Source organism: Podarcis vaucheri (assembly GCF_965113315.1).
Source record: "Podarcis vaucheri genome assembly, chromosome: 14".
Taxonomy (NCBI): domain Eukaryota; kingdom Metazoa; phylum Chordata; class Lepidosauria; order Squamata; family Lacertidae; genus Podarcis; species Podarcis vaucheri.
Genome location: NC_138752.1, coordinates 5738001 through 5760238, shown reverse-complemented (window position 1 = coordinate 5760238; position 22238 = coordinate 5738001). Strand labels below are relative to the sequence as shown.

Sequence of the window (22238 nt, the reverse complement as noted above, 5' to 3'; positions counted from 1 at the left end):
GGGGCTTCTGAATAAAGAGTTTTACTGGACAAGTTTGATACAAACATCGTCTAGTTGCAATACAGAGAAATGTATCTTTGGTTTTTCTTAAACCATTATGAGATTCTACTTTGGGACAATCGCTTAAACCATAGTTTGGCAGTTCAGATGCAATTGCTAACTATGGTTTGAATGATATAGAAACAAAGAAGCTTGTGAAAGAAAGCACAGTTATATTTCTTCTTCAGGCGCATAGTTACTTTCCTATTTATAGAATTAATTTTGCTATTTTCAGTCAACTATAAGAACAAGTTACATTTACCAGTATTATGTCCCAATCATTCAAAACATTAGGTTAACATTGCTAAATATGATACACAAATCATATTACTTGCATACAGTGACAATATATAAATTAAGTGCTATCTGGTTGCCCTTTATATTCCAGTTTGCCCTTCGATCCTTAACAAGTTTCATGTTCATGAAAATAAAACATTTTCATGTTGATTTTCTAATTGGGTTTTTCTCTCTCAAGAATTATAAATGAAGAAAATTGCCTATTTTTTATTTTTTTCAGAGAATGCAATTGGATATTATTCTGACGAGTTTGCAGGACCATACTCATGTAGCCTCCTTGCTTGGCTATAGCTCACCACCTGATGCTCCAGATGTTTCCTCACTCTGTATTGCCTATGGGACTATTGCTGATCCAACATATGATGTCCAGAGTAATCATCCAGATACTCATCTGGCTGAAATTTTAATGAAGACCCTTCTGCGAAATTTAGGATTTTATACAGTAAGCTTAGAATTTGAATTTTATTTCTGAATACCAATTAAGTTGGAATTGTTTCATACAGTGGTTCCCAATTGGTGCTCTGCGGACCTCCTGGGGTCTGTGGCACCATTCACATAACAAAAACTTCCATAGTGATGTCAAATTTTTCAAAAGTAGGGGATCCATGGCTTGACCTTTGAAAAATGGGGGGTCTACAGTACTTAACCAATTGGAAACTTGATTTAATACAACAAACTAGGACAGAGGTGAATTGGAAAGGGATTTGCCCATCCCAAAAACGCCCTCACTTTACAGCAACATTCAGTGGGGACTATAAACTATGCAACAACCATCACCCATTCAGAGTGAGGGGTGCAAGTAATTGTCCTCACTCTGAATTGGCTTTTTGACATTGCCATGTAGTCATATCCAACTATATAGTTCTACAGTATCATTGCACTGACTACATGATTCTTGATTGGCTAGGATCATGTTGCCAGCACAAATATGACAGTATTCTTTAAAAATTGTGTTGAAGCAGTTGTCAAGAGAGGCACAAACCTGGCGTTGTTCTTGAAAACTCATTTTTATATGCAGAAGCTACCAGCTGCTTGGTCCTTTTTTTCTTTAGTCAGCTCCTTTTTAAAGTTGCATATTAGTTGGATTTCTTTCAGACTCTTCTTCCTTCAGCTTATTTGGGGGCAAAACTGAAACTTTTAGTTATTACTGGAAACTACCAGTGGCTTTCCATTAACAAAAGCATAGAGTTGTATCTAATGCTAGTCCTAGACCCATTGAAGTTAATAAACATGACTAACTTAGGTCCATGGATCTTTCACTTTGACTGGGACTTAATTGAACCCATAGTTTATAAAATTCTGAGTAAGAGGAGCCAGGTTGAAGTTGCCTAGGCATAAAAATAAGAAAGATGAGAATGATATGAAAATGTACATGATTATTCTTGTAACTGTCTAGGATCAAGCATTTGGGGAGCTGGAGAAGAACAGTGACAAATTTTTACTTGGAACATCATCATCAGAAAACAGCCAGCCTGCTCATCTACATGAGCTGTTGTGTTCCCTGCAGAAACAACTTCTGGCATATTGTCATATCAACAGTGTTAGTGAGGTTAGTGCTGTGACTTTTCATATGTATAAATGAGTATACTTGCTCCATAATGGGTGGAACAAAAAGGACCAATAAGGATATTTGGCTCTGACTTTTAGAAATCTGATTCTGTGAACAGAAGTTCATCATTCCCTCCTATTTTCAGTGTTCAGAGGTAAGTGGTGGTGCTTATGCAGCCAAAACAACACAATTCACGCGCAAGAGAGAAGTATTAGCAAGTGCAGGGAAAACACAAGATTTGCAGTACAAAAAACCCTTTTTTTAAAAAACCTAGGGGGAGAACCCTGCCCAAATCATCCCAGGGAGAACTGATCATACTCAGTGGCAAGAGAATGGTGCCTAGCTTTTAGAGGGGAAAATGGAGAAATTGTGTGGGAGGCAAAGTAATGGAATGTAGTCTTCGGGAGTAGGGCCATAGCTAGTTGGCTTGAACCCTAAACTCCATGCTGCAACATATTGTTGCAAGTTTCCATTTGTAAAGCATATTTAGAATGTTTCTTTTGTTCCTTTTGGATTGTTTGTGGTTTTCTTTTTTGGTGTATTTTATGCTGGAAATAAAATAAAAAGAATTTGGAAAAGAAAAAAAAAAGAATGTTTCTTTTGTTCCCAGAATTCAAGTAGTGTGTCGCTCCTGCACAAGCACCTTCAACTTCTACTGCCTCATGCTACAGATATCTTTTCCCGCTCTGCTACTTTGCTGAAGGAGAGTTCTTGGAATGGTAGTGTTGGGGAAAAACTAAGAGGTGTGTGTTACTTATTAGATCATGCGTAATATAAGGAATGTGAGCAGCAGAACTGAACAAGTTTGTTTTTTAAATGAGTCCATTTGCTGCTCAGGTTTTTTGCCAGTTGTCTCTTCTTTTGCCAGATCTTGTACTGGTATATTTAGATGTCTTTGCAATCTGAGAATTTAGGTATCAACTCTTAGAAGGAAATACAACAAAACAGCACATGTCTTTCAAGACCTCTTCCTCACCTTTCCACTCCTTTTTGGGAGTTCTCTAGGTGCCTTTCATCATAAAAGCAAGTTACACAGTTACCCTAAAGCCAGTAAAAATGCAACAGAAAAAAGCAGCAGTGAATAAACCAGAATGGGGGTGCACACCAAAAAAAGGGGGGGGGGACAGTGGTCAAGCCAAAATATCTTTACGGGTTGACTTAAGACTATCCAGGAGGGGAAGAGGTGAATTTCTCTGGCTGGAAGTTCCACATTGTGGCACTGCTATAGAAAGGCCCTTGCCCTCATTCCCACCAACAGCGCCTCAGATTGTGGTGCAGTGGGGAACACAGAAGAGTCTTTCCTGCGGGCCACAGTGAATGGGCAGGCTATAGCCTGTCAATTCAGTATAAATTAAAATGGCTCCATCAACCTACCCTTGTTTGGGAACTATATTTAGTTTTGGAGACCCTCATTTTTTCCCTTTGCCACAGAGCGGGGTAACAAATAACAATAAGAATCTCACAAAGATTTATATTGCAATACAGTTGTTAGTCTTTAAGATGCCACATCATTTGCTGCTGTTGAAAAATCCAACCATGGTTACCCTTTTGGAAGTTATTAATGAAGTTATCATTTCCCCCTCCATTGCAGATGTAATTTATGTCTCTGCAGCCGGAAGCATGCTTTGCCAAATTGTCAATTCCTTGCTCTTACTGCCTGTATCAGTAGCCCGACCTTTATTGAGCTATCTGCTGGATCTGTTGCCACCTCTGGATCGCCTTAACAGACTGTTGCCAGCTGCTGTTCTCTTAGAAGATCAGGAGTTACAGTGGCCTCTTCATGGTAAGGCATTCAGTGCAGTACTTCTGCCTTCTGAAAGATAGGAATTGTAGAATTGTAGAATGCAAATATGCTTTATGAATTTTGGGTAAAATGTGTTGTTCACCTGAACTTACCTTGGTTTATGTGCCCACCCCCTCCCCATTTTTCTATGGTCAGCCCTCACCAGAAACAGCATCACCTCCTAGTTCTGGTATACTCTCTTGTGAGTACAGAGAAAGGATAGCAATTTCACAGTATGCTTTCACAGAGGTTCAGCTCTAGGACTTCTAAAGTAATCTGGAGGCCCAGTTGGCTGCTGCTGCTATACCTACCACCTTTGTTAACGTGAGCACCAGCCCCTTAGGAGTTAGCCTTGTTTTTTCCTAATCAGACCCCTGGTACATTTTGCTGTAGACATTTTAAGGAGTATTTTTTAACCACTTCGGATATTACTAAGGTAATTGCGCTGAGTGTAAATCCCCAAGGGGGTCCTCCCTTGCTGAAGACATTTCTCTGAAATGAATTCTTCAATTAGGTCATGTGCCTTCAAATGTTTTTCATCCTGATCTTCATTCAGCTCAGTGGAGGTAAATGTATGTGAATGAATACATCCATAGGTTGGTTCCTGCCACTGAAATGGGTGAGGAATTTGTTTTGGGAGCTTGTGTAGACATTGGAACTTGCATGCTCAGTACAGATCACAGGATGGGTGGGTGGGCTTGCATATTCTATTCAGAAAAAATGACTATTAATATTTCAGCTATTAATATTTCTAGGTGGACCTGAACTGGTTGATCCAGCTGGGGTGCCCTTACCACAGCCTGCACAGTCATGGGTGTGGCTAGTTGACCTTGAGAGAACTGTGGCTCTGCTTATTGGACGCTGTCTTGGTGGAATGCTTCAAGGATCACCTGTGTCACCAGAAGAGCAAGATACCGCTTATTGGTTGAAAACACCACTGTTTAGTGATGGAGTTGAAATGGACATTCCCCAGTTAGGTAATCTCTTCAACTGCTTTATTGATGTGTGAATAAGGTGGCACACATGTGGATGCAGCGTTGTGGTTTGTTAGAATAATTATCTTGCTAACTCAGTCCAAAAGTCCATCTAGTTCAGCATCCTGTCTCTTCAGAGTGGGCAGCCAGATGCATCTGAGAATCTCACAAGAGGACCAGGGAATTTCTGGCTTTAAAACCCCAAAAGGCAGGGCTTTAGGGAGAGTTCCACATGAGAGGGATGGTTCAGTGGGTGAGAAAGTGATGGGCTTGCAAAATTTCAAACTTTGGGTGTGTTTTTCTCTTTTCCTTTCTCAGTCTAGACTGAGGAAAGTGGGAAGACGTCATTCCCATATCGGGAGTAGTGCAGTCACTTTATTAGTAGCAGAGAGAGCAATTTGCTTTTGTGCCCAAAAGGACAATGACTTTCTTCTAAATGGGGTGGAGTTTGTCTTAACTTAAAGCTGTCTTTCCTTGCTGCACTTACACTTAAAATTTACTTTTGGAACACCAGCACAATGCTACTTTGTTGACTTTCTTCAAATTCCTCCTCCAAACCCACTTTTTTCAGGAGACTTCGGTATTGTCTCTTTCCCCACCGTGTTCTACTGTAACTGTGTTGAAGCATGTGTGACTGCAATGTAAATGCCTGTTCTTTCTCTTGTTTGTCTCCATCCCCTCCTTTCCTCTATGTTGAATTCTGCATTGTAAGATTCTCAGGACACAGACCTGTTGTCTTGTGTTCTCTAAAGTGGCAAGCACATTGATGGTGCTGTATAAATGGTTAAAACCAGATTATTTTAGGGACTATACACAAGCCTATCCCAATCTTGAGATTGTCATTGGTAATGCTTCTCTCTGCCCTGTCATTAATGACGTTCCAGTTGATAAGAACCAGAACCAGAACTTTCTCAGTTATGGCCCCATATTTGTGGGAGATTTGCCAGACCTGCTCCTTCCTTCAAAAGAAAAAAAGTGTGTATTCGTTTTTAGGAAGATTTATCAATTGCTTTGTTTAATTGCTAGCTTACTGCTGTTTGAATTGAATTTTTTTACTGGTTTTTAAACTGCATTTATACTTTCTTAGTAGTATTCCTTGCTGCTGTACAAATACTTTTTGCATTGAAAAGACATCATTTGCCAATCTAGTGCCCTCCAGATGTTTTGGGCTTCATCTCCCATCAGCCCCAGCTAGCACAGCCATGCTCCTGTCAGCCCAGCACAATATGGCCATGCTTGCTGGAGCCCAGAAGATCAGGAAGGCACCAGGTAGGCAAAGGCTGATCTACGCTAATAGCATTCTCTGAGTGCTGTTCATTGTGTAGCCAAAACACCATCCACACACGAGAGGAGGTATCAGTAGCCGTGGGGAAAGTACAAAAAAGGCTTCAGAAAAAAGTGAGGGGAACCCTCAGAAGGACCTCCTGAGGACTGAGCCTGCTTGCTGGCCATGGAATGCTTGATGTATTTGGGCTGCTGGGAGATGTATATGTATGGGGTGGCAGCAGTAGAATGGAAAACAACATGGCTGGCTTATTGGAACCCTTTTGAGTCAGGCCCCACTTGCAAGTACCTAAATAGATAAATAATGACATGAATTTTCCTCTCATTTTAGACAAGTCCATGAGTTCCTTGTTAGAGGTAGCTCTTTCTGGAAATGAAGAACAAAAGCCGTTTGATTACAAGCTTTGCCCAGAAATCTCTGTCTTTGTGGATTTGGCTTTGGGGTGTGCGAAGGAGCCTGCTCGTAGCCTCTGGGTCAGCATGCAGGACTATGCAGTGAGTAAAGGTAAGTTCTTGGAAGCAAAAGAGCGACCTCCCACAGCGACAATAATTAAGCTTATCTGTGCTCATTTTGGAGGAGGGGCTCTTTCATTATTTGTTTAGTTAAAACAAAAACAAAAAACCAGGGTGTGGATCCACCTAGAACTCTTAAAATTTCAGTGAAGTCCTTGGGTTGGGGCACACTATTCGAGAAACCACTTTGTCATGGCCATTTTAGTTTAGGAAGGATATGTATTTTCTGAAATTAGTTGCATTTCTATTGTAGTCAACTTGCTTATTAAAATAACTGTACATTGGACATCTGCTGGCACAACCATATTGTTTAAAGCAGTTTTAGACACATAATAAATAGCAACTAGCATAGAACTACATAACCTTCTGCCTGCTGACCACACCTCATGGCAATGAAGTGTATCTGCCATTACTCTGAAAAACCCATCCCAATTTGATAGCCCACTTCATATAACTTGGTGCTATTTCATGGTGTGAGTGGGTAGGAGTGCAATATTTTGGGGTGAATACTGCCCAGTGTCAGAGCAGTGAAGTCCTTATTGAGGCTTTTAGCAAGCTCTGCTCACTGATCATGCTATTGCAAAATGAAAAAAGGAAGTTCCCACTAGCAAGACAGCAGAGCTTCAAGTGAATTTAGGGCCCACTCTTACCTCTGGCTCCGCCCACCACTGGCATTCATCAACATTGAGGGAATGCAGCCCTTGGGGTGAAAAAGACTCCCCACTCCTGGTTTAAGGCAAAAATGCAGGCTGAATTATTGAAATATGGCTGAATAATTTGATGCTGTTTTAACTGTGAATATTTCAGGAAACTGATCAGTTCCTTTTCCCCTACCTCTTCAGATTGGGATAGTGCCACCCTGAGTAGTGAGTCGCTTTTGGATACTGTGTCTAGATTTGTTCTTGCTGCCCTCCTGAAACATACAAATTTGCTTAGTCAAGCAAGTGGTGAGAGCAGGCAAGTACCCAAAAAGCATTTTGAGACCTTTCCCCCTTGTGTTAGAGAGATTTCCTGTACTCTTAACCTTATGTAACTTTTGTGTCTTTTAGGTATCAGCCTGGCAAAGCCTTAGTAGAAGTATATCGGTGTGTGTATAAAGTGCGGAGTCGTTTGCTTGCTTGCAAGAATATGGAACTTATTCAGACTAGGTCGTCTTCAAGGGATAGATGGGTAAGACTAAAGACTGGCACTTCAGCTCCTCTTTCTTACGTAGTGCAGGAAAATTGGTTTAACATGAAAGACTGCATAGTTGATTATTGTTTGGAAGCCAACAATTATGTGAGCCTTTGTCTACAGTTTTGCTCACTTTCAATCCTATTTAGATGTGCCCCAGTATATTTATTTCAGTTTCAAATTTTTGCTTGGTTCTGTTTTCTCTGTAGCTAGGGTTTTGTTTTTTTAAAAAACATTCCTTTGTTTTACAGCATGTTTTACTTTTGGGGGGGTGGGTTCTATGGACCACAAATAACACTGTGTTTTTAAATTAATTTGCCTACTGCTTTGAATTGTGGGGCAGTGGTTTATAAGGCTTATGTTGGTAGCTGTTTCTTCCGTTAACTGGACTTGGGAGAAGCTTCTCTGCTTCCTGGTCAAACTGCTTTGAGAAGGAGGAAAAGGGATCTTCTAGCTCTAAATTAGGGAGGCTTTTCTTGCCTGCTTTCCTATCTTCCTTGTTCTTAAGAAGGAGGTTGCTGAACTAGTTGAAGTTTCCTGATTTGATTCATCATGGATCTTCTTCTGTTCTTCTGCTCCCGCCAAAGCAGTTACAGACTTGGCATGTTGGTGCCATTCCTCTTGCATTGTCCCTCCCCTTAGAAGGTTCCAGAAAAAGCCTTGTCATTATTGTCACAAGTATAAAATGGTTGTCTGCATCCACCCACACAAGCACAGATAGTGGAATTATTACTCCATCGCTTCATAAATTTTTGCAGAGGCAGTCATCCTGTGACCTGTGCTTATGGTGAAGCAATTTTACCACTGCCATTTTACTATGAATTCAGCTCCACAGCCTGAAAGGACTCTGTGAGCCAGTGTGGTGTAGTGGTTAAGAGCGGTAGTCATGTAATCTGGGTAACCGGGTTCGCGTCTCCGCTCCTCCACATGCAGCTGTTGGGTGACCTTGGGCCAGTCACACTTCTTTGAAGTCTCTCAGCCCCACTCACCTCACAGAGTGTTTGTTGTGGGGGAGGAAGGGAAAGGAGATTGTTAGCCGCTTTGAAGGGGAGTGAAAGGCGGGGTATCAAATCCAAACTCTTTTTCTTCTTCTGTGAGTCCACTGCTGTTCAGCACAATCACTACTGTTTCCTGTTTTAATTTAGGGGTAGTTTTTTTCCAGCTTGAAGCCAACCTTCTGGGGGCCGTGTGCCAGTGGTGGATGGGGTCAGAGGCAGAAGTGGGTGGATGTGATTCTTACCTCCGTACAGAACACTATACAGTGGTACCTCGGGTTAAGTACTTAATTCATTCCGGAGGTCCGTTCTTAACCTGAAACTGTTCTTAACCTGAAGCACCACTTTAGCTAATGGGGCCTCCTGCTGCCGCCACACCGCCGGAGCACGATTTCTGTTCTCATCCTGAAGCAAAGTTCTTAACCCGAGGTACTATTTCTGGGTTAGCAGAGTCTGTAACCTGAAGCATATGTAACCCGCGGTACCACTGTATTCCATCCATACAAAAGTCAGGTTTCTACTTACCCTCCAGGCAAACAAAGTGCTATCATAGTTCAAGGACACATTCCAGCTGTGCTGCGGGAAAGGGTGTGTGACTTAAGGAAGAATCCTAGGGACCAGGTAGAGAGAAGGCTGCATTTGGCCCCCAGGCCTGAGGAACCTCTCCCCTGGTTTGATTTAAGAACATACTTCTTATTAAGCAATGAATTCTTCATATCTTTGAACCTTACCCTCTCTCCTCCCCTATCCCAGATGTCAGAAAATCCAGACTCTTTGGACATTGATGCCCAAGAGCACCCCTTTACTCGGACCATTGATGAAGAAGCAGAGATGGAAGAGCAAGCAGAAAGAGAAAGAGAAGAGGGGCACCCAGAACAAGAAGAGGAAGAGGAAGAAAGGGAGCATGAAGTTATGACAGCTGGCAGTAAGTAAAGTTTGGAAAAGATTCCACAGAAGCTTGTTCAGAGAGAGTCCCATTGAAATGAATGGGGCCTTCAACAGGTGTTTTAACTGTGATGAAAAAAAGTCACCTGAATAATTTTTACAGCCCTTGAGCTCTGCCTAGAAGTTAAGACCTTTGTTTTTGTGTTGCATGTTACAGAAATCTTTCAATGTTTCCTATCAGCCCGTGAAGTAGCTCGCAGTCGAGACCGAGAGAGAATAAATGGTGGGGCAGGGGCTCGAATGGATGACCAGGCCCCTCAGTCCCAGCAAGAACGCAGAGTCAGCAGAGACCTTCCTGAAGGACAAGATGTGTACACAGCTGCCTGCAACTCTGTGATCCATAGGTGTGCTTTGCTGATTCTGGGAGTCAGCCCCGTTATTGAGGAGCTGCAGAAGCGAAGAGAGGAAGGGCAGTTGCAACAGCCATCAACTGGTACTGCAGAAGGGATTGGACTCATGACCAGGTGCGATTAATGAACTGTGCACAGAGCAGCCAGCAGCTCTTGAAACCTTGCTACGTAATCTGCTAGAAACCTGCTTGAAACCTAGCAGTAATCTGCTAAGGTAGAGTGAGCCTTCCAAATCCTAACAATAGGCGTCAGAGGTCCTACTGTTTGTTCCAGAGCAGTTAGTGGTACATTGGGCAGGTCTTAGAGTCACGCCCTTTCCTTTGGTAGTGCCTAATTTGTGCAATGAGCTCCAAGGGATGGGGGTGGTGGTGGTGGAATATGCCAGGCTTTGTCTCTGGTGAAAGGGGAAGTCCTTGTTTGAGAGAGCATTCTGTTGGCACATCAGACTTCCCTGTGCATATTGTTAAACCCTAGGAGCTGCACTTTGCCTGCTCTTATGGAAGCATAGAATTGTAGGGTTGGAAGGGACCCCAAGGGTCATCTGTTCCAACCCCCTGCTATTCAGGAATCTCAACCATGACAGATGACCATCCAACCTCTCCTTAAAAACCTGCAAGGATTTTGTTCCACTGTCAGATGTTTAGTCAGAATCTCCTTTCTTGTAACTTGAATCCATTGGTTTTGGTCCTGTCCTCCGGAGCAGGAGAAGACAAGCTTGCTCCTCCTTCCATGGGACGGCCCTTGAGATATCTGAAGATGGCTGTCATACCTCCTCTCAGTCTCCTGAATTGGGCTAAACATACCCAATTCCCTCAACTGTTCCAGACCAATTATCATCTTGGTTTCCAGACCAATTATCATCTTCAATTATTATCTTTTTCTCTTTTTTTGCATCTGCATGAAACAGAAGTGAAAGCCTTACTGCAGAGAGTCGCTCAGTCCACTCTAGTTCAAGTTACAAACTGATGAAATCACGGAGTGAATCTGATTTATCTCAGCCTGAATCAGATGAAGAAGGTTATTCACTGGTAGGTGAAATACTTTAAAGCTTTGCATAATGTTACTCTTGCTGGTTCAGCTGCTGAAGATGCACTTAAAATGTTGTGAGTCTGTGTTGCAGTGGGATCTGCTTTCACATCAGCTCAGGACTTTATGGGTAGGTTGGGGCAAACCATCGCCCCCAAAGTGTGCATGGGGAGTTTACATGCAGTGGGATCTAATTATTGCCATTGCTTAATTTCAGCCCTCTTTTCCCTGCTCTGTTTCATCACAACTTGACTTTAAAATTCCCTTGGAGTTTGAAAAGCCACTCATGACGTTGTGCAAAGGACTGCATTGCTTACCTTAAAAATTTGTTGGGAGAAAACAAGACATGACATTCAAAAGAACTTGGCAAATCAAGAATGTAGTCAGTCCCACAGATTACAGAAGAATATTTGACAGTGTTAAAGCTGTGTAAGTGGCAGCATGATGAACCCAAACTGGTCAGTCTCATGACAAAGTAACTTCAAACCATAGGTTTGAATAGCAGATGTCAAGTAAATTGTCTTATTTGTTTTAAAATTGGATGCCTGGTTTGTATGCAATGCTGGGACCAAGATTCTTTAAAGGCAATGCTAAACTCAGCAGAAGTCTCCCTTCCAGCTATGCAAGAGTAGGAGAAGAGAAGCAGGAATATGTGAGACCAACACTTCGCTTATTCACTTAGCAGCATGCGATGGTCTAGGACAGGGGTGTCAAACTCAAATTCATCAGGGGCCGCATCAGCAGTTTGGTCACCCTCAAAGGGCCGGTTGTATCTGTAGGACTATGTGTCCACTCTTTATTATCATAAATTATTGTCACTCCATTCAATTATTACTGTTTTTTGTAATAATGTAAGTAATAACTAGCTCTGAAAGCAGAAACATAGTCAGAATAATGGCAAGTAGATATTCAAATGTACAATTATTGTACAATTTATTGAAAAATGATTTTTGGTAACAGACGGTAATTTTTTTAAAAAACATACCAATATTGCCAAACAATTTTAAACAACTCTTGTTGAGACATTTCATTCTGAATCTGCTAGCCAGAGCCAGGCAGAGGATGGTGGCAGGTGGGTGTCCTGCCCGCCACCAACATAAATCCTGGCTGTGCCCATGACGTCGTGGTTCACCCTTGAGTTTAGAATTGCTCCCCAAGCCCTCCTCCCCGCCCTGACCGCCTCCAGCCCGCCTGCCGATGGCGGGGAGCCCCGATGGCTCCCTCTCCGCCTGCCCGGAGCCCCGGCAGCCTTAGGTGAACCCCGCCTCGGCCGGCGCAGAAGCAGGAGCAGCGGTGGCGGCGGCAGCAGAGCCACCGAGCTTTGTGCTGGCGGCAGCGGCAACGACGTGAGGGGGGCTGCCGGTGGCTTGGATTGCGCCCGCCCGCCTTGGACGCCCGCATCCCGGGCGGACCTCCCTCCGCAGCCCTCCTCCCCACACGGGAGCCTTATGGGGGTGGCAGGAAGCGCCTCTGCCCTTTCCTGCCTGCGGGGAGAACCCGACAGCCGGGCTGGGCGCGCAGGCTCTGAGAGGCAGCCCCGGCACCAGCAACTGACCAGTGGCCTTTGCAGCAGCGGCGGCACTAGCAGCACCGGTGGCGGCAGCCTACCCCACTCCAAACATGAGCCCCCCCTTGGGGAAATAAGCCCCCTTTCCTCGGGGGTGCACGGAGCGCCTTTCGCCCTCTTCCCCCACCCATCGCATCTCCCTTTCCAGCGCCCTCCCTCTGTCCATCCCGCCCTCCGCTGGCCTGGTGCTTGGAGGCTTCTATGAGTGTCTGCTTGGGGGGAGGCCAGCAGGAAGGTAGCCCCCCTTGCCCCCATGGTGGCCCGGCTCCGGGAGGAGGAAGAGGAGGAGGAGGATGTCTTTGCATACCACGCAAGTCCCCTCCCACTTCTCCCTGAGTTTCCTGAAGGCGCACAGCGCTGCGCTCAGCAAATAGCTGGGCTGCTTCACCGCCTGGTGCGCTCAGGGTGGGCGCACGTGTTTGGGGCTGCCTGGGATTGGCCGTGACAGGGATTCAGCGGGCGCTGCCACCTGGCAGGCTTGCTGATCCCGTATCTGGAGGCTTTCTCTCTCTCTCCCGTCCTTTTAGAGTCTAAATAAAAAAATAATAAAAGGTGAAGGCTGACAGCCGGCGGCGGCTACACGGGCCACATGACGAGGTCTGGCGGGCCGGATTCGGCCCGCGGGCCTTATGTTTGATACCCGTGGTCTAGAATTATGTGAGAACTGGCCCATGGTATGATTTTCAAATTTGAGAGACCTGTGCAAAAACATGTTCAAATTCAGCACGGAATGCCTCCAGAAGTATAGAGGTGGTTGTCTTTCGGAAGTGCCCACTATGTTTTGTGTTCAGTATATTATATTTGGAATTGTTTACTCTGGTGGTAAGCTGCTGCATATAACTTAGAAATGAATGCGTTGCCTTTTTGTTTGCTGGTTAGGTGGAATTCTATCTCACAGTGTCAGAGAGAGGCAAGACAGTGAAGGCCTTTCTGTGATCATTTGGCTCATGCCTTCCCAGAACTTCCCCATACAGTAGCCAATGATATCTGCCTTTGCTTACTTTCCTCTTCCAAGCCTGTCCCTTCTGTGTTGTGTCTGTTAAATTGAAAGCCAACATGAACAAACTTGAGTACATTGGTAGACATTGTATAAATGTAATAAATAAGATATAACACTAACACTCTTTTTGGTTATTTTTATTCACTATAGAGTGGAAGACGAAATGTGGATTTGGACTTGGCATCATCCCATAGAAAGAGAGGTAATAGTCTGTGTAGAAAAGCCAGTTTTTCTAGAGCAGTGGTTTTGAAACTTTTAAGCCTCAGAAAATCCTTCTGTGTTGATTGGTCTGCTACAGAGCCCCTCTATACTGCAGGGAATTATGGACATACACACAGTTCACACTCCCTGGAATCTGTGTGTGCTCCAGAGTGTTGTCAAGTTGCCTCTGCAGTTCTGTGTTGCAGGAGAATACTGCTAATGGTAGGTAAGACGCCTTTTGAGCATCTTGTCTGCCATGACTCTGGAAGACAGTTTGAAAACCCACACTTTGACATACCTGTAATAGTAGGTAAAGAACAATGAGAGCTTTCTCCAGCAAATAAGTGCCATGTAGTGCAGGCAGTTTCACTATTTGCCTGCTTCTGGGCCCAAAAGAGTGGGCAGGTTGCAAGGGTGATTTATCCTAGGTAGGGCTGGACAGTACCCTTGACTGAGATCCAGAGAACCGTTGCCATGGGCTGTAAACAATACAGAGCTAGGACGGAAGAATCAGCAGGGAGGTTGGTCAAAAAAATGTTTCAGTTCTCTGCTCATGCCTGCTCCCCTTGTCCCTGCTCTGCTTTCCTTGGAAAGTATCTTTGGGACTTGAACCCTTCATAAGGCTTTGGCTGGATGAGTGAGTTTATTCCCAGCTCTTAGTTACTCCTAGTTTTAATTACTCCTGTGGAGAGGCATCTTCTTGGGGCAGCTCTTACCTTATCTGCTAAGCTCAGCCTGCTGCCTGACCCTCTATCTTTAGAACACACTGCGATTTTTCAAATGTGAAGTCACCTCATGAATTATTGCATAACTCCTCTTTAGCATTCACATGGTAAGGGGATATGAAGTGGTGCAATAATACCCCATCACTTCCTTACACTGCAGGAAGTTTGAGAAGCTGCACATTCATGAACGTTGCTCAAACATTTCCCACTCTTAAAGCTGTTTTCCATTAATGGACAGAATGCAGATTGAATGTTGTCTTCTGTACCCAATGTCTCTCTTTGTCTTCTGATTCTTGTGTGGTAGTGTGTTTACTCCTTTTTGGCCAGTTGAGCCCCAGAAAAAAGAAGAGCTCCAAGCAAGTACATGACGGCATGTTGTGATTTTATTTTCTCTCTCTAGCTTGCCTACATACTTTATAAAACATAAAATATGTGTAGCAGTTGTTCCACATTCATTTTGAAAATTTCATTACTAGAAGCTGGCATATAAGGACAAGTAAACAGTGGGGTTTTTGTTCCATCTAATGTTTGCAGGTAGACACAGGTATAATGGCTCACTAAAAATTCAAGTTGTAAGACTGTATTTAGCATGTTTCTGTTTATGTTCAGGGGATCAGCATTGAGAGGATCAATGAATTGTGTACTTGGCATGTTTCAGAAGCCAGGTTCATTGGCTGGCATCTCCACTGAAAGGGCTGCGAAAAGGCTACTGTATGTGACCGTAGAGCAGCCTTCATCAGCTGGGTGCCTTCAGGAGGTTTTGTGGACTATAACTCACATCAGCTCCAGTCAGCACCATTGTGCTGGCTGGGACCGATGGGAGCTATAGTCCAGAACCCCATTGCCAGTTTAATACTGAGAAAGGTAAACTACAGGGTTTGATTTGATATACTGTACTTACAAGTAATACAATAGCTTGTTTAAACCAAAGCAGGCAGCTTCCCCCAACCTTTCTTGAGGAGTCTCAAGTATGACCATACTACCATTAATACTCTTATCTGCTGCACCACCTTGTTCTGCAATCCCAAGCTTGTCAAATACTGCTCCTTGGGATTTTTTTGCCTTGTACAGAAGTAGTTCACCTGGCCTTCATCTGAACATAAGAAATGTGGTGCTGGATCAGGCCAATCTAGTCCAGCATCCTGTTCTCACAGTGGCAAACAAGAAGCAGGACCCAGGCGCAAGAACACTCTCCCCTCCTATAGTTTCCAGAAATTGGTATTAAGGAGCATTCCTTCTCTGACTTTATCTTTTGTTGCTCCACTTTCAGTCCTCTATATGACTCATTTTTGCACAGGATAATTCCCGCCGAGCTGTTAAGGGCCTAGTGAAGAAGGCTTAAAATAGGAGTAAACAAGTTTTTAAAATCCAGGCAAAGCAAACCCAGTAACGTCATAGTAACCCCCCCCCCCCACTGTATGATAATCCTGTAATTTATTTTGTTTTAAAAATCCCACTCTCCCCAAGGAGTGCAGGACAATATACATGATTTCTGTTCCGTGCCCCTTTATCCCTGGAACAGCCCAAGGTGGATTAAAGTAAAAGGTAACAGGTAGCCTAGGGTCACTCAGTAAACATCATGGATTAGTAGGGATTTGAAACTGGGTTTTAATTGTCCTAGCCTAACTTTCTAACCTGGGGCTACGCAATATGGTGCCCTCCAGATATTGTTGGGAGTACAACTCCCATTATCCCTGACCACCATGTTGTCTACCACTGCTCTGACCATAGTAGCACGCTGGCTGATGCAGATGAGCTTAAGCTTCCAAGAGTAGGTCATGCTAGTATGTGGCTTTGTTCTGCTCACATATGCAGGATGCCTTGAATAACTGTTAGATGTGTTCAGACAATCTTTTTAAAAAATGCATAAGCTCTTTCACTTGTCCTTTCAGAGCCACTTCACAATAACACTCTTTTGATCACTTTTAAAGTAAACTTTTAAAAACCACAAATTCTTTTACATGCTTGCATTTTGTGTAGTAGCCTCTTTGATTTTAATGGTTGGGAGTTTCTCAAAGCACGTGGATAATCATAAATTTGGAGAACCGAAGTGTGTTGATCATACAACATCCCATCTAAAGGGGAGGGTTTAATGAAGAAAGTCATTTTAAATTTGCATGGAGGTCTGTAGTTGGTTTTGAGATTTTAGAGAAAGTAATTCCAACCCACAATTTAAAAATATTAAGTGATTTTGGTTACTCTTTAGAATATGGGCTTTAAAAATATGAAGCAATATGTACTTTGAGCAATAACATAACCAAATTATTGTTAGAGAATTGAACACTTGTGTGTGGTACATACGTACGTGATTTAATTTACATTATCCATAGTTCAAACCATGCTCAAGACAGCTTATGACATGAAAAACCATATAATTAAACATAACAAAAATAGTCATAAACAATAAATAGAACATTAAAAAATACAAAACCAAACTGAACAATTTCCTCATAAATCACAATAAAACCTAAAATGTAGATACAAGAAACCCAACATCAACAACCTCCCCCAACAAAATTCCAAACAGTATCCCAGCCCAAGAGTCTGTTCAGCAGTCTCAGCTTTTGTAACTGTAGTCAGTCAGATGCTCACCCTCCCAGGCCAAGTGGGAAAGGTCTGCAAGACAGCAAGCAAGTTTTCCCGGACTCACACCCAAGGTGGTACTCCCCCCCCCCCAAAAAAAAAAAATGTTTTAGCTTTCATATTTTCAAGACAGAAGCTTGCTTTTGGCTGCATTTTGTGCCAATTCTTAAAAGTTAAATAAACTTTAATAATAAATAAATAGACACTAAACTTTGTGAAACAGTGTTTTTCGTGTACATTTTCATGAATGCAAGAGTTTAGTGTACCAAGAGGCATTCTGAGAAAGAAACCAAACTAGAGGAAGAAAGGAATCTGTTGGATGATGGTGCTGCCTTGGTGTGTGTGGCTGTATTGGTTCATGATAGCATCAGAAATGAGGAGGTACATCTAGGACATTCAATCCATTAAAAAGGGGACTTCCACAGAAAAGCTACAGGCCTTGGAATCACCAATACACCAAAGCTTTTTTCTTTTTCCTATCAGCAGTTCAGCTGAACAGTGCAACAGGCAGCAAATTTTGAATACACAGAATACTACTGCATAGGCACTGTTTCCGTTTTAATTATAATTCCATGCAAGCTTACAGTTAACTCATTTGGTACCAGTATGCAGCAGCAATGCAGAGTGTGCATAGCTGCCATCTGATAATTGGAGTAGTTCTCGTCATCTGTTTGGCTATCCCTGTGCCACCTCCTCCTTTGAACAGTCAGTAGCTATGCACACCCTGCATTGCTGCTGCATGCTGCTACCAGATGAGTTAACTGATCAACATATGCAGCAATTTGGGTGGGACCAGAAACTGTTTGCAGTCCCATTGGAAATTTGGGTGTGGGAGAGTCCTTGAAATCGGACTCTCCACAGGTGGTATGCTTTCAAAAGGAGGTTTGCTATATTACACCAAATGAATAGAAAACAGCTTGGAAGGAAGGCAGAAAAGAAATAATTTGTGTGAGTTTACTTGCCCTTTACCCATTCCTGTACCTGCGTAAAGTTTTCATTCAAAGCAAGCTATGTATCATCCCCCTGCTTTGCCCTTAATAGTTTAATAATGCTGGTCAGTCACAATCCTTGCTTTACAATTGAATGTTAAAGAAGAAATGGAGTGCTCAGTTTGTTTTGTGGCAGACTGTTCTTTTCCTTCAATCACTCTCTGTTTTATTTTATTTGTGTTACCATCATATTCAGTATATAAGCTTTCAGTGGTTTGAGTGGCTTCTCCTTTAATTTTCTTCTTTATGTTGCTTGAGGATTTTCTGCTAAAAAAACATAGCTGAAGTTATCTTCCTTCAATAATAGTATACTTTGCTAACTGTGTGCATGAGATTATAGGAATACCTTTTACCATCTGTTGCAAAGCTGCCCATTCAATACTACTTGTCAGTGTTATTTAAAATCACTTCATTGGAATTTATGAAGTTCTGTTGTGTGTTTCTAGGAGCAGTCCACAGCCCAATTGAAGCACTAAGTGATTCATGGACTCGACTGAAGCACAGAGATTGGCTGTATAGCTCTATGTGTTTGTTTGGGGAGTCCGATTTTGATTTTACAAAATCTGTTGGAGTTCATACTCTGATTGAAAATGTTATTAGCTTTGTAAGTGGAGATGTGGGAAGCTCTCCAGGCTTCAAGGAGCCTGAAGAAAGCATGTCAACGAGCCCCCAGGCCTATATTATCGCAATGGAGCAGCAGCAACAGAGGGCAGAGGTGTGTATTGTAATTACCTATATTCCAGTTAATAATTGTAGAATGAAAGATGCTTTTGAATTTTCAGTTTACATGCTTTGCCCAACTGTAACTTGTGGGGAGGCAATCATTTCAGGTTACTTAACAAGAGGGAGGTTCTAGGATGCATGAGTCTGTAATGGCCTCTCTGCCATCACTTGCATGCCTTGGAGGAAGTAGGTGTGACCTCCAGAGCACATCATGTTTGTTTCTTCCTGCTTGGGCATCAAAGGAGCAACATGCCAGACTATAGCAGTCAGTCAATCGGATTGTATGGGTGTTCCTTATGCACACATATTACATGTGGGGTTGTGCATATGCAGCCAGGAAGGAAGGAAGGGGTTGCTTATGGAAAGCAATTTTGGCTGTGCAAGCGAAGTGTCTCCCCACATCTCTTCCTTTATTTTCCTTGATTGTTCTTCTGTTCCTAAAATACTTTCATCTGTTATATGTGGGGGTCATACAGGCCTATACTCTGTATTTGTATCACTGCACTTGAAGGACCTTTGTCTTCCAAGGGGTAAAATGCAAACTATTTTTAAACATTTTTTTTAGTTGCGGCTGGAGGCACTTCATCAGATCCTGGTGTTGCTTTCTGGGATGGAAGAAAAAGGCAGCACTCTTTCCATAGGAAGCCGGCAAGGCCCAGGTTTTCAGTCCTCTTCGCTTCTCACATCAGTGAGGCTGCAGTTCCTGGCTGGGTGCTTTGGCCTGGGGACTGTGGGACATGCAGGCTCCAAAGGAGAGAGTATCCGTTTGCATCATTATCAGGTAAGGGATGCTTTGGCCAAACGTTGGAATTCTGTCAACTGAGTTTAAAGCAGACCATGTCTAAAACTGAAAACTTCTCATTGTGCTGTATTGTTCTGGGTCCCTGGGTTCTTTTCCTATTGTGTGTGGGGGGGTGTCATTCTGCAAGCTTTGGGGTTGCAACCAAGCCTGATGATAGCTTATATATACAAAATAGATGGTGCCAATTTGGCCACATAAGCAGTGGCACTTAGAATCTTTGAATCATAGAATTGTAGAGTTGGGAGGCACCTCAGGGGTCATCTAGTCCAACCCCCTGCAGTGCAGGAATCACAGCTAAAGAATCCCTGACAGATGACCATCCAAACTCTGTTTTAAAACCTCAAATAAAGGAGAGTTTCTGAATATCAGATATAGAGGGAATGATAGTGGATTAAAGTCTGGAATGGGTGTACTAATGTAAATAGACACTGTAGAAGACAACTGGAAGCAAAATATGTGCATATCCTATAAATATAACATTTTCTTAGTGTTGTGAGATTCCATATGATAGGAACCACATTGTGCTGACAACTGTGTATTGCAAAGTCAGTTGTTTCCTATAGTAGGCAAGTCATGAAAGGAGTTAAATGTAGTTAGCCAATGCTACCCATTAGCAACCTTTCATAAAATTTGAAAAGTTCCTGAATTATACATGGTAAATACCTTAAAAAGTAGCATGACATCAGTGCATATCCATATGGATGGGTTTCACAGTATTTGATTTTTCCATAGGATGGCATCAGGGCAGCTAAGAGAAATATCCAGACTGAAATCCAAGTGGCTGTGCACAAGATCTATCAGCAATTGTCTGCAACTTTGGAAAGAGCCCTCCAAGCAAATAAACATCACATAGGTAAGAGCATCACATTCGATCTTGCAAGTGTTTTTGCTGCCGACAGAAAACAAGTCAAATATTCCTTGTATTATTTTTTTCCAATTCCTGAGCAGACTTGAAATGGGGACAGTCTCTAAGTATTTTTTTTATATTTTGGTGTGTGTTTGTGTACATGTGTGTATTAGAGGCACAGCAGCGTCTCCTGTTGGTAACTGTGTTCGCCCTGAGTGTTCACTACCAGCCAGTTGATGTCTCCTTGGCCATTTCCACCGGCTTGTTAAATGTCCTGTCGCAATTATGTGGAACAGACACCATGCTTGGTCAGCCACTGCAGCTCTTGCCAAAAAGTGGCATTTCCCAGCTCAGCACAGCTTTAAAAGTAGCCAGCACTAGATTACTTCAGATCCTAGCTATTACCACAGGGTAAGTATTAACTGTCTGTTTTCATCTTCTCAGCTCTCCCAAATATTTTAAAAGCAGTATTTTCCCCATACCTGGTTCCTCAACACTTTTATGTCCTTGCAGTGTAACTTGGTAGTAAATTGGATATGATAAAACCTTCAGTCAGTTGGGAACAGTTTTTATTTATTTATTTCGAGCATTTATAACTCACTTTTCATCTCAATTCAGCATTACCTTAACAACAATTAGAATAAATTTGTACAGTTAAATATTTCAGAAAGTAGCACTGGGACTATAAAGTTGAATTGTTGGTGTAATATGTTAATACTTGTTTGCTGTACTTAGATGGACTCTAGTTGAATATAATTTACCTGTTAAAATCTTTATCACAAACACACACACATATCCCTACCTCTCCCTCTCCCCCATTTGCTGTTTTGTTTCTCCCTTTACAATATATTGAAAATACAGTCCTTCCTCTCTGTCCCATGGGGAAAACCATTGGCCCAGCAACTATTTTGCCAGTCTGTAACAAGGATCATTCAGGCCCAAGAACATGAAATCTGCCCCCCAAAACACATCTGTCTCTTTTTCTGCAAAACCCTCCGGGTTCTGCAGATTCAAAGCTGTTCTAATAACGCCAAGCCTTTTCACATAGTTGCTAATTGATCTTCACACTCCCATCCCCCAGAACTTACGCAGATAAACTGAGTCCCAAAGTGGTCCAGTCTTTGCTGGATCTGCTGTGTAGTCAGCTGAAAAACCTGTTGTCCCAAGCTGGTGTAATGCTTATGGCATCATTTGAGGAAAAAGAAGATGGCGAGGAGGAAGAAAAAAAGGCAGAGTCAAATGGAGACAGTGAGAAGAAAGACTTCAGAGGTAATCTCATTCTGGCTTTTTGTTGGTTTGTTTTTTAAAGAAAAGAGAGTTCCTGGGGCAGGGGATAGGGGAGGAAGGAATGTAGAGCCAAAGCTCACTACATGAATGGCTGATTCAGATATCTGAATGACTGGAGATTGCCCACTTCCTTACTTGTTGGTGTTTGGTGGATGGCAGCAGCCATTTTGGGCAGAAACCTTGGAGGGAGGATGTGTGATCGGACAAATCACAGATTAGAAATGTTCCCACAGGAAGCAATGGAAACAATGCAAATCATCAGATTGCTATGTGAATACTCACCTAACTAATGATTTCTTGGGAAGTATTGTATTTGGATAGCGAGACCTGCATGTACTCTCTGTTTCCATGCTTTGTGCTATAGAAAAGAGCCCACATCCCCAATTATTCCTCAGAGACTTCTATATTTTTGTTTTATGCACTGGAAACTTATTGCAGTAAACAATTAATGGGATTTGTACATGCATGCTAATGGCAGAGGTAAAAAAAGATGACAGCTTGACCTATGTTGACAATATTGCCCTAGTTGTTAGAAGTACAGAAAAGGTAACCACAATTAAGTTTCTCCAAGTAAATATAAATATTA

The 22238-nt window shown here is 42.7% G+C and overlaps 1 protein-coding gene across 19 annotated transcripts in view; it reads left to right on the top strand.

Moving 5' to 3' along the window:
* The window catches only part of HERC1 (HECT and RLD domain containing E3 ubiquitin protein ligase family member 1), a 119431-nt gene that overhangs the window by 37759 nt on the left and 59434 nt on the right, over window positions 1-22238 (top strand). For 12 of the 19 annotated variants that reach the window (XM_082198174.1, XM_082198176.1, XM_082198180.1 and 9 more), the window contains exons 14-31: window positions 557-778; window positions 1733-1885; window positions 2496-2628; window positions 3477-3668; window positions 4424-4645; window positions 6258-6431; window positions 7282-7396; window positions 7489-7609; window positions 9361-9532; window positions 9710-10016; window positions 10810-10930; window positions 13646-13697; window positions 14726-14791; window positions 18440-18708; window positions 19282-19497; window positions 20251-20371; window positions 20539-20776; window positions 21447-21634. In XM_082198174.1, coding sequence (XP_082054300.1) covers window positions 557-778; window positions 1733-1885; window positions 2496-2628; window positions 3477-3668; window positions 4424-4645; window positions 6258-6431; window positions 7282-7396; window positions 7489-7609; window positions 9361-9532; window positions 9710-10016; window positions 10810-10930; window positions 13646-13697; window positions 14726-14791; window positions 18440-18708; window positions 19282-19497; window positions 20251-20371; window positions 20539-20776; window positions 21447-21634 — 3082 coding nt within the window. The remainder of the gene's footprint in view (window positions 1-556; window positions 779-1732; window positions 1886-2495; window positions 2629-3476; window positions 3669-4423; window positions 4646-6257; window positions 6432-7281; window positions 7397-7488; window positions 7610-9360; window positions 9533-9709; window positions 10017-10809; window positions 10931-13645; window positions 13698-14725; window positions 14792-18439; window positions 18709-19281; window positions 19498-20250; window positions 20372-20538; window positions 20777-21446; window positions 21635-22238) is intronic. The other 7 variants (XM_082198173.1, XM_082198172.1, XM_082198171.1 and 4 more) reach the window with 2 other exon arrangements.